Source organism: Cervus elaphus, chromosome 12 (genome assembly GCF_910594005.1).
Source record: "Cervus elaphus chromosome 12, mCerEla1.1, whole genome shotgun sequence".
Lineage (NCBI taxonomy): Eukaryota > Metazoa > Chordata > Mammalia > Artiodactyla > Cervidae > Cervus > Cervus elaphus.
In genome coordinates, this window is record NC_057826.1 from 72,082,570 (window position 1) to 72,097,036 (window position 14,467).

At 38.1% G+C, this 14,467-nt stretch overlaps 1 protein-coding gene across 3 annotated transcripts in view; it reads right to left on the minus strand.

Moving 5' to 3' along the window:
* The window catches only part of SLC12A6 (solute carrier family 12 member 6), an 87,739-nt gene that overhangs the window by 13,694 nt on the left and 59,578 nt on the right, over positions 1-14,467 (minus strand). For all 3 annotated transcript variants that reach the window (XM_043919320.1, XM_043919318.1, XM_043919321.1), the window contains 12 exons: positions 10,785-10,879; positions 9,183-9,314; positions 8,345-8,491; positions 6,940-6,994; positions 6,331-6,461; positions 5,429-5,670; positions 3,209-3,423; positions 2,286-2,444; positions 2,007-2,105; positions 1,455-1,512; positions 757-931; positions 336-454 (listed from right to left, as the gene is read on the minus strand). In XM_043919320.1, coding sequence (XP_043775255.1) covers positions 336-454; positions 757-931; positions 1,455-1,512; positions 2,007-2,105; positions 2,286-2,444; positions 3,209-3,423; positions 5,429-5,670; positions 6,331-6,461; positions 6,940-6,994; positions 8,345-8,491; positions 9,183-9,314; positions 10,785-10,879 — 1,627 coding nt within the window. The remainder of the gene's footprint in view (positions 1-335; positions 455-756; positions 932-1,454; positions 1,513-2,006; positions 2,106-2,285; positions 2,445-3,208; positions 3,424-5,428; positions 5,671-6,330; positions 6,462-6,939; positions 6,995-8,344; positions 8,492-9,182; positions 9,315-10,784; positions 10,880-14,467) is intronic.

A 14,467-nucleotide genomic window follows, 5' to 3' on the forward strand; every position in this document is an offset into this window, starting at 1 on the left:
CCCTCAAATTATCATAGTATCTGTTCTTTGCAGAAAAGTATAGAAAAAAAAAAACTTGGGAGGAAATTCACAATTATAACTGCTAACATTTAGCACACCTTGCATATTTACTGTTAATTATGTTTTTAAAAACATAGATGAGACCACACTGCACCCATCATTTTTTTCCCTAGCCACACTGCATAGCTTGTAGGATTTCAGTTCCCTGACCAGGGATTGGACCCATGCCCTTGGCAGTGAAAGCATGGAGTCCTAACCACTGGACCGCCAGGGAATTCCCATGAACCCAGACTTCACATATGCAACAACAAATGAAGAGAATAACTGGCTCTTACATGGAAAGAATTGGAGCCACGAGATCCAGGGAGGCAATAAGGATTCCCAGTTCTGCAATGGCAGCAGTTAGAAGTAAAGCCCAGGTAGGTTCCCCATTGGCTTTGCTGTGACCAAAAACCTGTACATAGAAGTGAAGTACCAGACAGATGAGTGTGGGAAAGGTTTGAGGCGATGTTCCCTTATTCCTCTGTGCTACGGTTTCAGAGACCTTTAAGATAACAGCATTACAACTGTGGTAGCTTTTAAATGCCTTTATTCCACTCACATATAAACTCATACTAGAGATTTAGAGGGCTACACAGAGTCTTGTGCTAAAACCCATCTTCATATTATATGACCCAATCATTTCTAAGCCTATGAAGATCAGTTTCTCCTAAAACCTGAGAAAAAAGGAAGAGGGCATAGAATAGGGTCACTCACCCTCAGAAAGGGTATGATGTTATCCTTGGCTATAGCCTGTAGAAGCCTCGGTGCTCCTGTGAGACTCTGAAGTCCAGCCCCACACGTGGAGAAGAAGGAGCCAATAACAATCACCCATGGGGATGGCCAAGATAAGGTTCCTACCACCAGATTGCCTTTCACAGCATCTCCAAACCTGGGAGAGAAATCAGAGTGGGGACGTTTCACCTGGAAATCACTTTAGATGAAAATGCTAGACAGACATTCACTCAATTTTTTCTATTTATAATTTTTTATGCTTACAGATGAGAAGAAAGGAAAAATACTAGTAGTCTGTATGAAGGAAATGAAGAAAGAAGTTTCAAGCTTTTATTTAGAATGCCAATCAGATACCCTTATGTCTCATAGAGAAAACAGAAACTTAAAAATTTTTTTAATTTTTATTATTTGCCCTCCTTTACTTTTAGTCTTAGTTTTCCCAACAGCTCTTATTGTACAGGAAAATCCTCAGTATTCAGACAAATTCACTGCTTTTTTGAAGAACACTTGTTGCATCATACACAACAGCGTACTGGCATCTCTTCTGGGGACCTATACATATGTACTTTCTACTGGTAGTTGTGATACACACCTCAGGTGGGCTTTGAGTTTATGAACTGTCTTGGTGCTGCATGGGATGACCAGACATAATGGAAGATAGGAAGAAATCAATTACTCACTTGTCTCTGAGGACAACACCTTCAATACATGCACCAAAAAGGACAACGTTGCTTAAATCTAAGACACTGAGAGTCAAGGAAACTGCCATTCACCCTCTAAGATGAACGTAAACATAACATAAACATAAACATAACACTCAGGATATTTCTATCAGTAAAATGAGTGGCTAAATTGACTAATCTTATATAAATTCTTTCTAGAGTTTTAGAGATGAGGTAGGTAGATTATCTGGGTTTCCCTTGTGGCTTAGCTGGTAAAGAATCTGCCTGCAATGTGGGAGACCTGGGTTTGATCCCTGGGTTGGGAAGATCCCCTGGAGAAGGGAAAGGCTACCCACTCCAGTATTCTGGCCTGGAGAGTTCCATGGACTAAGTCCATGAGGTCACAAAGAATCAGGCACGACGGAGCAACTTTCGCAGGTAGATTATCTGGTGTGAAGTGAGGCGGTAGAAAGCAGTTATATCTTTATTACCAGGATAAAAATACTGATCACCCTTATTCTATGGCTGCTCCTGTAACTAAAACTCAAACTGGATCCATCAAAAGGATACAGACAAAGGAGGTGGTCAGGATGGCGAGGATAGTGCCAATGGGAATGGACTTTTGAGCATCTTTCAGATCCCCAGATCTGTTGGATCCTGCCATGATGCCTTTAAAAAAAGAAAAAAAGAACAAGTTAACTTCTTTAGTTCCTGGACACTGATATTTGTATACTGCTATCAAAGACTAGAGGAAAATCTAGGAATCCTGAGAATATAGCTTTGTTTCCTAAGAAAAATCCCTTCCTGGGTCTGATCACCTATAAAACAGGCAACAGCCCATGTGCTTACCTGTGACAGAGGGAAAGAAGATGCCCACCAGAAGAGTGAAAGAGGTGGTGATGTCCACAAGGACATACTCATGGTTTAAGCTGCCTAAGACATCGGAAGATTTGGCTGACGGCTTTTCAATGATCTCCCCCTTTGGTAGATAATTACTCCAAAGATTCTCTGCAGCGGGAACAAAGGGTATAAAAGCAGTAGCAGTGTGGAAAGGACTGGATAATTTTCTAACCAACAGTATTCTAAATCATCTGTCATTTATATGGTTCTTAAGGTATGTTTGTGTCTATAGAGCACAGATGTATGCACATACATAACATATAGTAAAGCACACAAAAATAAAAACCTAATGCCCTTTCTCATCTGGTTCAAATGTAGTTTGACAAATACTTTGGTATGTACAAATACAGTTATGTTTACCAATGCAAATTAGCAAAAGTTAAACAGACTGAGCTGAATGCCCTTACAAAGTTTATTTTTTAAAAAAAATTAGGTATCAGTGCTAACACCTTAGTGTAAACTTGCTTACATGCAAAGAAATTTGTGGACCAGACAGTTAAGACAGAAATCACTTAAGGAAAGAATTTCAAAAATTTATATGAGTCAGGAAAACACATGTGGGTTTGATGACATTAAAGTAATTCTAGCTGTCACTGTTTGAAAAACTGACAACTTCACAATGTGTTAACACACAGAATACTTTATTGTCTTATGTTTAAAAGTCATTTGTTCAGCCCTGCTTTCAAGAGCAGTAAATTTTAGCAGACAACGCTACAAAGATGTCCTGGAAAAGGATAAATTCATTAACAGAAAAGCACAAAGATGTTGCACTGAGTTTTATGCTGAGTTTAAGAAGGGAAGTGGCACTGTGGCAGTGAGTGTTGATGGGTAATAGAAGAGTAGGAAATGTGTCCCCAAACCTCCTAACTCACCTGTAATGACACCGCTAGCCAATCCAGGGATGCCCTGGATCGAAGTGACATTATTGTGAACAAAGTACTCATCACAGGTGGCATTGAAAAACTGACTTGAGTTGCAGAAGAAGCCCCATAACTTTGATGGTACTGTCATGTTGTTAGCTTCCTTGGTCTTTGAGCAAACATCAATATGTCTTGATGAAAGGGTGCGGTTGCCCAGCATGCAGACCCTAAGTGAAAAAGAACAGGAACAAAACTGAAGCCAAGAGGAAAAAACCATTTTAAAAAAGGAAATAATTTAGAAATAGGTTAGTATATATATGCTTTCAAAGGAAAAAAAAAAAAACTCATCTCAAAGAGTTTTTACTGTCATGGGTGGGAAAAGAACTACTATTGACTAGCACTGTAAATGGTATCTTACATTTTCTGCCAACCTAACCCTTACAGCAATCTCACACAATATGTACTGGTATTTCTACGTTGTGGAGGAACTGAAATTTAGGGAGAAAAAGTAGCCTGCCTGAGCTCACATAGGTGGTGGGTAGTAGTAACAGAATTCAAACACAGGAACTGTCTGAAGATGCTGTGCTGAATCATCTTATAGAATTTCTAGGTTATTAACCAATTGTTGGGTCTAAAATAAATCTTAAAAGAGTCCTTTTGTTCTTCTAAGACACACACACACACACACAGATACAAATTCACCTCTTTCATTTTGGCCTAAGAAAAAGCCTTATGCTCATAACAACCCCTTGGAAAATATATAGAAAAAGGTCAAATCTTCTGGATACTATTTCAGGGAAGACAGCTTGGCTATAATTAGGCCATTCCTCTATGGCCTAATAGAAAACTGTTTTTGAACTTAAGCCTAGACCTAGTGGAGTGAGAATATTTAAGGATAATACAAATACAGACTATTCATTTATTTTTTTAAATTTTTTTATTTTTTATTTTCTTTAAACCAAAGATGTAAATACAAATAAAGGAATAATACACCCACAGTTAAAATAACTCTCAGGAGGAAAAAAGCAACTTTTGAAATCTGCAAAATGATAGCATACATATGTGATAAATCATGTGCCTGTAACTCAGCTTCAACAACTCCCAACATTTCCCAGTCTTGTTTTAAGCATTCCTCTAGGTTTTTAGACTTGTTTTGCTGAAATATTTTAAAGAAAATACCACATATGAATTTTGCCCACCTAATAAGAGGAGACACATCAAAGGAAAACTTGAGGCAAAATGGAATTTCCCAAGTTAAGATATAGCCAGAATGTAGCCGTTAGTACTTTTATGACTCAAGTGGATCTCCAGTTACTTTACAGCTCCTGGATGAGCAGACCTAAAATTTATCATGGACAGCTCTTAGCACAGGCGAAGAAATACTGGACTGGGAGTCAGCAAATCACAGGGTTTGTGTTCTTGCTCTGCCAATCATTAACTTTGGGGCAAATCATTTAATTTCTCTGGACCTGTTTTTTCACCTTGAAAAATCTGTTTTTCAGTAATCAGGTTAAATCAATATAAGACTGATGAGTGTGATCCCTGGATTATTCGGATGATTTTTCAAAGACAGTCACTGTAACAAGGTTACAAGCAATACTCAGTGCTGGCTAGTTCCTATGCCACTAGTCAAACGGAAAACAGGTGAGCCTTTGAGTCACATATCTGTACAAATCCACTTCTACTTCAAAAAGTATACATTAAGGCGCCTATACTACTTATATGTATGTCATATAATTCATATAGAAACATACATATGCAAATGATGTGACATTTATTTCCCTTTATTTTGTGACTAGAGAGTTCATTATTGTACTAAAAACAAAATAAAAAATTCAATTGTAAATACTTAGGTAGGAATTAAGGTTTTCTTGACTTTCTTGATTTTTCATTAATAAAAGGAATCTAACATTTAAATACTTTAAGGTTTCTGGCAGTAACGATGCTGTTTGAAAGCCCTTAATGAATAGTTCAAATATACATACTCATTATCAGAAGGTTTTGAAAAACCTACTATCTATATCCAAATGATGGCTACAGCTGCCAATTCTATGCTTGGGACATAAGGAAGATGACACACACAGTTTCCTCAGAGGCTTCCTGCACAGATGCTAACTGGGCTTATCCAAGAGGGAAATCTCAGTGCAACTGTGAAATTCGGCCTTGAAAATCACATCACCAGATACTGTTAATGACGACCCAGTAATGATGCCTAGTCAGAGAGACACGTACGGGAAGTGTGGAGGGGCGAAAGAAGACTTGATGGCTCCAGCATAGATGGCCAAGATGGACACAATGACACAGGCCAGAAAGAGTGAGGCAAACTTGTTCACATAGCGTACGCCGATGAATACCACCAATACCATGAGGACCAAGAAGGCTGTCCCATAGACACGCATGTTATTTAGCATGGCTGCTGACTCCTTGAGCGCATCGTCACTATGAAAGATGGCAGCTCGAGGGACAATATATACCTGTTAAGCAAAAAAAGGAGAAAATGAGGTCATCAAAGTTATCAAATAAAACGGCTGTTGTTTGCATTTGCTTTCACAAACGAAAGCAAAACTGAGACAGAAAGTGACTGGAGACATAGCCTAATTCCTGTTTCGATCTAAAATGCCTACAAAAATAGGATATCATTGATTAGCCTACATGCTATTCTGAATACTTAGACTTCCAAATGGGAAAACAAGGGATATGTTATTAGCTTATTCAAAGTGTTATACAAAATAACTAAAGATTATCTTGAGTCCTACTTCTGCTATTTTTACTTTAAATCGTAAAAAATATATCCTAGTGAATGAATAAACATTTTATGTCATTGGGATAAAAACATCAAAGGAGATATAAACTTTATTTTACCTTTTCCCCATTAGCATGAGTCTTGCCTCTGAGAGTTTACCTTTTTGGCTGAGGTGGCAGGGTGCTGGTGATGGGGTGGAGGGGAGGGAGTAGGCAGGCCAAAGGATACCCTCAAGCTCTCTGACTCATACTCCCAGCAGGAGGTCAACAACAGGTCAATCACTTGACTGATTCCTATAGATGACTTCTCAGAAGCTTTGGTATCAAACAGCAAAATAAGTCCAAATCTGTGTATTTTCCATACTACAGACCACAATTAAGCCATGACTCACCAGAAAAATTTCAATGGCACCAAGGATATACATGGCTGCTGCAAATGTGGTACCGAGATAAAAGCAGAGGCCAACAGCTCCACCGAACTCTGGGCCCAGTGCTCGGGAAATCATAAAGTACGAGCCTCCAGCTAAAAGGTAAAACAGAGGGTGAACACGATACAGAAAGTATGCTAGAAACAGGAATGTAAACAAGTCGTAAAAAAGGATAAATGCTTCAGGCTTTTAAAAACCCTGAATGTGATAACAAGTAGATTTCCCAGTAGGAAGTAAAAGATGAAACCTTCACACTACACATCTAATATCCCACATGAAGCAGCACAATTTTGTATTACTGAGAAAAATATCAGATTATATTTACCACAGGCATCAGATAGCTGAATAAAATATAAATTCTAACTAAAAGAAGCCAAAAATGCAGTAGAAATGAGATATTCTAGCTTAAAAAATAAAGATTTTTTTAAAAAGAAGTTTTCTCAAGTCAAATAGTAGTGCCTGTGGCCAACAGACTAAATAAATAACATTCCTTGGAAGTCTGCACCTCTATCTTTATAGCATGAACATACAGTAATCAGTGACAATCCATGAACTCCAGTCTCAGCTACTGACCTGGCACCACTCCATTAGTGGCAATGGCACTCATGGAGATAGCAGTCAACATCGTCTATAAAGAATGAAAAGAGAAGGCTGTTACCATACAAAGACAACATTTCCATACTACTTTCCCCTCTGCAGGTCTCAGAGCACTTGAGTATTCAACTCTACACACTTTTATGGAGGGAGTTCCCTCACACTCAATGGTATGGAAATGAGATGATGAGCTTCATTACTGCACTAGTCACACTACTGGTATCTGGAGCATTCCGTTAAAATGCTCCTACGTGGTAATCAGTGGGTTAGGTGCTATCAAGAACCACTGACACTACCCTGGTCTTCTAGTTAAAAACTTGGAAAACAGGTTGGAAACTGAGTAAACACTGGCTAATATAACAAGAATAATATTCAGTAACGAGAACCACTGAAGACTTCTGAGTTCACAAGAACTGTATTTTAAAAAACATTACCTGATAGTGGCAGAGTACAGAATGGACTGCAGATAGGGAGGGAGCAGATGGAGGCAGAAAGACTTGTTAGCAGGCTAATACAGTAGTTCAGTGAGAGGTAAGGACTGCAGTGGTAGAAGTAGGAATATAAAGAAGGGGTTGAACAAAAGAGATTTCAGAGGGAGACCTCATTGGCCTTGATACCTGATGAGATATGACAAGCAATCAAGGAGTCAAATATGACCCTGAAGTTTCAAGACTAAGAAACTGAAAAAAAAAAATGGAGTTATGAATGATATGGACTATGTCTGCTTACCCTGCTTTGCATGGTACTCAGCTCAGCAAAATGTAGAGGGAGTGTGTGATGGTGACAGTAGTAAGTCGGTAGACAGCTTAATAGTAAAAAAAATGTTTATAATAATTTATCAATTTACAACAAAATTGAGAGATGTAGCTGGGATACACAGATAAGAGGAATTTAAAGGAAGACCAGAATGTTCTCAGTATAATGGAAAGAAGACCTGGAAATAACACCCCAATTTCTGGGGAAGGGGTAAGGGATGACACTTCAGAACAAAATACTTCTTACCCCCAAACAACAATCAGCTGTTTACTGGTACTGCAGTGGAGTAATACATCACATTTTCTAACACATTTTCCATCACAACACTAGCATTATCAAATTCAAATGGTTTGTCTTCTGAAGTGTTTGAAGTCAGGGGCTGTATCTTCTACTTCCAAGGGAAGCCTTTCTTTGTAATTTTGAGTACAATATATTACAGATATAAGCAATGAGTAACTGACTAAACTGAAAATCCTTTAGATTTTAATACCAAAATAATCTCTCCTGTTGAGATCATGAGGATTTTCCTAGCATGTATTCTTTCTTTTATTCCCAAAGAAGTTAAAGCATGATACTTGTGAGCTCTTGCATGTTCCAGGTGATTTCCAGGGGTCAACTTGGGACTTACACAGCAACAGCAGATAAGGACAATCGCAAAGGCCTGCAGAACTCCAGCTGTGCCCACCACCCATGTAAGGCGTAGAAACAGGATCACTCCAAAAATATTTTGTAGACATGGGAGGTAGACACCCATGAAGGTACCCATTTGGGGAGTCTGGAAAGAAAGATGTTGACAAAAAAAAAAAAAATCATGTAGTCATCTAGAAGAACTGATTCATCCCTTTACTTTTATATAAAAACTTGTGTCCTAACTATAATTTTAATTGCAAAACAGAGATGATAAGTTTAAGCAGTATCTTTAAATAGGCACATACAAAATCTCCATCTAACCAATGTCTATCACCATACTTATTATTTCTAGAGATACATATTTTAACTTTATGGAGGTCTCCACATGTTTTTACATAGGAATCCCATCACGGACTTGTATGTGCATCTTCAACAATTTAAAAGTTTCTGTTCTTCAAGGGCAATAGTTTTTTCTTTAAAAAAAAAATGGGACAATGACTTGATGGAATTTCTTCAGAATTTGGCATAAATCTTTCATAGTAGTTGGTAAATAGAGTTGATAAAAAAGATCTGAGTGTTGCTTTACTCCTGAACAACCAGAAAGCTAACTTGTAATGTTGTTCCGTATTTTCATGGGTGTGGACACTTTCCTTGTGACGTGCTACCCCCTCTCCCTGGAACGCTCATCTCCCAGCTACACATTACACAACTCGCCCCTGAGGTGCCTGGCATATGCAAAGTGTTGATAGCTCTTGAGCAGAGAGTGACACCCTGGACATTTCTCCTCTCCTCTATACGGGGCCCCCGTAACCGGGCTTGCTAGGCTAAGGCCTCACCTTGGTGGGCTTCTTCTTCCCCTCAGTGATGTTCTCTGCCTCCTCGTGCTCCTTTGCTCCTTGTGTCAGGTTAGTGTAATTGGCCAAGCGGCTGAGGAGAGAAGACACCTTCGGTCTGGTGTCCATTTCTTCCTGTAGAGCCAGAAGTAAGGAAGAAATACATGATGAAGGACACCGGGAATGATCCATCTACCAGAAAACTGCAAGGTAATCACAGGCAAATATTTTTTAAAAACTTATCAATGAAATTTTATTCTCTCCTCATATTATAAGATGTAATCAGACCTACATAAATTCTTAGGAAATTCTTAAATGAATAGCTTTATGACTGTAATAGTTGACAGAAAACAAAAAACCACACTGGCTCCTTATAGATAGTTATAACCTCATAAAAGGCTTCCCAGGTGGCGCTAGTGGTAAAGAATCCACTTGCCAATGCAGGAGATGCAAGAGATGCTCATTCAATCCCTGGGTTGGGAAGATCCCCTGAAGGAGGAAATGGCAACCCACTCCAGTATCCTTGCTTTGAAAATCCCATGGACAGAGGAGCCTGGCAGGCTACAGTCCATGAGGTCGCAAAGAGTAGGACACGACTAAGCACGCATGCGACTGCAAACCTCATAAAGAACACTGATAACATAATTTTTAATCACAGTACTGCTAACCATCTGCTAAGAGTATTACTAATAGTCAACTCATATTTATAGTTATTATTTACAGCACCAAGTGTGGACATGTCAATGAAAAACTTTTGTGACTGAACCAAATATTCACCTCAGACCTTTTCTTGAAGGAGGCTAAGAGAAAATATTATTTAAAAAATAGGAACACTGAGAAAAGTGGCATTCAAATCATTGTCCTAAGTAAGACAAAGCAGTGCTGGACTAAACCAGGCTCCTTTCAACAATCAGGCCACAGATACCATCAGAATCCATGCTGTCTTAGTCAGATGAGACATTCAGGTCCTCTTAATCCATCAGCCTGCTTCCTACCCTGCTTTTTGGTTACCGCTGTGCTAAGTCGCTTCAGTCGGGTACAACTCTTTGTGACCCCATGGACTACAGCCCGCCAGGCTCCTCTGTCTGTGGGATTCTTCAGGCAAGAATACTGGAGTGGGTTGCCATGTCCTCCTCCAGGGGATCATCCCAACCCAGGGATCGAACTTACGTCTCCGGCAGCTCCTGCACTGCAGGCAGATTCTTTACTGCTGAGCCACTAGAGAAACTCTTTTGGTTACTAGTTCTAAGGTAAGTAACATTCATCCCAAACACAGAATTGAAAAACTTTACACTTCACAGATTATTACAACATAAACATTTACATCCTAGTTAAATTAGACAGCAAGATTCTCCATATGCCTGTGATGTCAACATTTCTCTTTATTTCACAGAAATTTGATTCAATGGTTATTTATTAACTAGCAATAATTAGATTAAATAGATTAAATCAACTACAATGACAAACTATAATGAGTATTATATTTTAACAGTTAGTTATTAAATTATCCAACCTGTACTATTTTAAAACTAAATGGGGTGGAAGACAACAATCTTGAGATTTCTGTTCCTGAAGTCTCTGCCCTAGTTTTCTCCCAAATATTACCTCAAAGAGTGCCAAATTCTTATCAAAATATTCATCTCCTTCTTCATAATTGGAATTGTTAAGATAAGCATTTCGCGCTTTCTTATGTCCATCATCTGGAAAAAAAAGTACACCATGTTAGTTTCTCACTGGTACTGAAGAGGCGTCAGCACCAAAGAACTGCATGTTGCCTCTGTAACAATAGAACTCACTTTCATGTTCAGATTTTCATCTCAGAGTGGTAGCATTGCCTGGAGAATGTGACTTCCTCTTGAAAAGGAGCAAAAGCAAATCTCTAAGAAGTAAACATGGGTCCTTCCTTTTCTTAACAATGTGAAGACTGGAAACACCATTCTTTTAAGACTCTAGCCTAGAGAGACCCTACTCTTAACGTCATCCAAAGCCAGGAGGAAAAATAAAAAGTCACTGAGTACCTGCTGGGTGTACAACACTGCTGGTCAAGGCTACTTTACACACTGTTCCTGTTGATAATGGCAATAAAAGCCCTTGGCCTTCAGGGCTGCCTGACCTTTTCTAAATGACACCATTTTTGTACAAACATTTGCCACATATCTTTTTATGTGAAAACAGGCATCCCACAAGAATTTGGTGAACCCACTGAGGAAAAACGAGAGAGAGAATGGGTTCCCTAAAACAGTAGAGATTCTGTTGTTTGAGTGCTTTCTTAACTTTGAACTTTGATTCTTTATCGTGTAAAAGTTACACAGTTATACAGGTCTGGCAGAAGAGAAAATTTTAATAACTGTGTAAATGTCATTAAGAACTAAGATTTTAGAGACTTCCCTGGCAACACAATAGTTAATAAGACTCCATACTTTCAGTGCAGGGGGCACAGGGTTCAACTCCTGGTTGGGGAACTAAGATCCCACATTTGGCACAGTGAGACCAAAAAATAATAAAGCCCCCCCCCCAAACTCTAAGATTTTAAATATTGAGGAACTAGAGATCAATATAAAAATTAAAGATTTTAACCTAAAGTCCTAAAACTTTAAATATGTAAGATGAGCTTGGGAAACAGAAAGTCAAAATAACTGAGTCATGTCAAAGGACAGAGGAGTCAATCTGAAGGTGTTCCCACTGGCTAAAAATGGGATAATGTGAACACTAAAAATATATAATGCAATGAATTCAAATGCAACTACTTGAAATATCCAAATGGTACATAAAAAAAACAAAACAAAACTAGTCCCTTTCGCAGAGTTGCTATGAAAAAATATCTAAGTACGAAAAATAATAAATGTAAAGAATTAAGCAATTAGCTCTAATCCCACCTTGCCGGTACCAACTATATTTCAAGGTAACCAAACAGAGAAAATTTCTTCATCATAGAAACATTCTAGCTAATAAATGCAGATGGAATGATATAATTACAAAAACACCAATTTCCAACCCCTAATGAAATAATGGTTATGAGCAGTCATCATCAATGGTTGCTAAAAGCATTAGGTGAAAGCCTGAGACAACCCACTGATCAAATTTAGCAACACTAAAAGTGGGACAACACAATCTTCTAAAGTAATGCAATAAAAGATACACTTGTACAATTTATGATGTATTCTTACCCAAAGAATGAATGGAAGCTGAATATAAGCAAACCTCTAAATCTAACTATCAGCTCACACAAAAGAAAGGAAGAGCAACATCACCAAATGTCAGGAAACAATCAGAGGAATGTGAATATGGATTGGTTATATTCTTTAGAAACGGCAAGTAAAATCATATGATATCTGGAATTTCCCTTAAAATATTCTGGGGAAAAAAATCTGGTGGGGGCTGAAAAATTTGCAACATTGTTGAAGCTGGCTGATGGGTTCATGTTGCTTCATTATGCTATTCTACTTAACTCTTCTGTACCTCTGGAAATTCCCATAATAAAAAATCATAAAAAGAAATGCAATTATTATCCTCTCTCTAATGCTTCCAGAAAATTCTAGAGAATGACACAGCTAAAAATTATCACCACTTTTGAGTAATTCATTTATTCAATTAATTCAATAAGTAAATACTTACTAAGTTCTTATATGTTGGGCACTACAACAGTAGACAAGGCAGTTAAAGACTGTTTTCACTGTGCATATACTAAAGTCACAAAAGACAGAAAATAGCTTTTAAAAAAGTGAAAAATTCAATGAAGAAAATGAAACATGTACTGGGATAGATTATGACTGGGGATGGGAAGGCAGACAAGTTTTGGTAAGATCATTAGAGTAATGATAAGCAGGTCCTCCAGAATTATATACTATAGTATTTGCCAAATATTCACATCGGCTGATTTTAAAATACTAAGGTGATTTCACTGAACTTGGTTTCAGGAAGAGGAGATACACGTGGTTTCCATGAGCTGGTGAACAAGAGACATAGTAAGGACACACAAAGGATAAAAGGAAAGGGAAGAGATCTATCAGGAAAAACCTAACCAAAATTAAGCTGGTAAAGTTTTATTGCTAGCAGATAAATTTTTCTTTAAGAGAAAAACTTTATTAGGAATGAGAGGGTAACCACACAAGGCCTAATCACCAAGGAAGTATATAAATTGTAAACATACATCTATTGTTTATAGTTACCTCTTTCTGTGTAACAAATGACTCTCAAATTTAGAGGCTTAAACAACACATACTTATCATCTTAGTTAGTGGATGCTAGGAATATGGACATGGCTTAGCTGGGCACTCTACTCCATAGTCTCCTGTCAGAACCGGGGTCTCACTGGAAGGCCTGGGAAGATTCTCTTCCAGCCTCACTTACATAGTTGGCAGGGTTCAGTTTTGTTTTGTTTTTTAGGCTGTTGGCCAAGGGCCTTTCTCAACTTCCTTGCCATGTGGGACTTTTCACAGGGCAGCTTACAGCATGGCAACTGGATTCCCTCAAATCATGCCATCAAAGAGCCAGGGATGGGGTGCAAGGCAGATGTCACAGTCTTTTTGTAATCTCATTTTGCAAGTGACAGCACTTTTGTCATATTCTAACAATTAGAAGTTCTGCAGTCATAAAGTCCAGCCCTCACTCTAAGGATAGAGGATCACACAAGAGCATGAATACCAGCAAGAAAGGATCAACAGAGCCAGTCTAAAAGGTTGCCTAGGGAGTGCCCTAGTGGTCTACCGGTCAGGATTTGCTGCTTTCACTGGTGTGGACTGGGTTTGATCCCTGGTCAGGGAACTGAAATCCTGCAAGCCAAAGTGCAGCTAAAGAAAAAAAAGGCCATATCCATCCATCCATCCATCCATGCCTCAAAATATTTGGGGCAAAAATGAACAGAACTATATCAAGAAATTAATCTACCATCACACAGGGAGATTTTTAACATACTTTCCCTCAATAATTGATAGGTGAAGCAGACAGAATAGCAAAGGTAAAGAAATCCAAATAACACAATGAATAACCCTGACCTTAATGGAGATAAGAGTTCTGCATGCAAAATAAGAGATTATACATTTTAATCAAACATACATGGAAAATTTATATATGGAAACTTATCACGTACTAGATCTTAAAGATTGTACAAATATCAAACACATCAAATATAAGCCATGATCTTGGTGTATAACAAGAAGTTAGAATTTAATTATAAACAGACAAATTTAAAAACCATGCAAATTTAGGAATTAAAAACCACACATTGTCTAACAATTCAAGGATCAAAGATTAATCTACTTAAAAGCTGAGTAACAACAAAAACACCA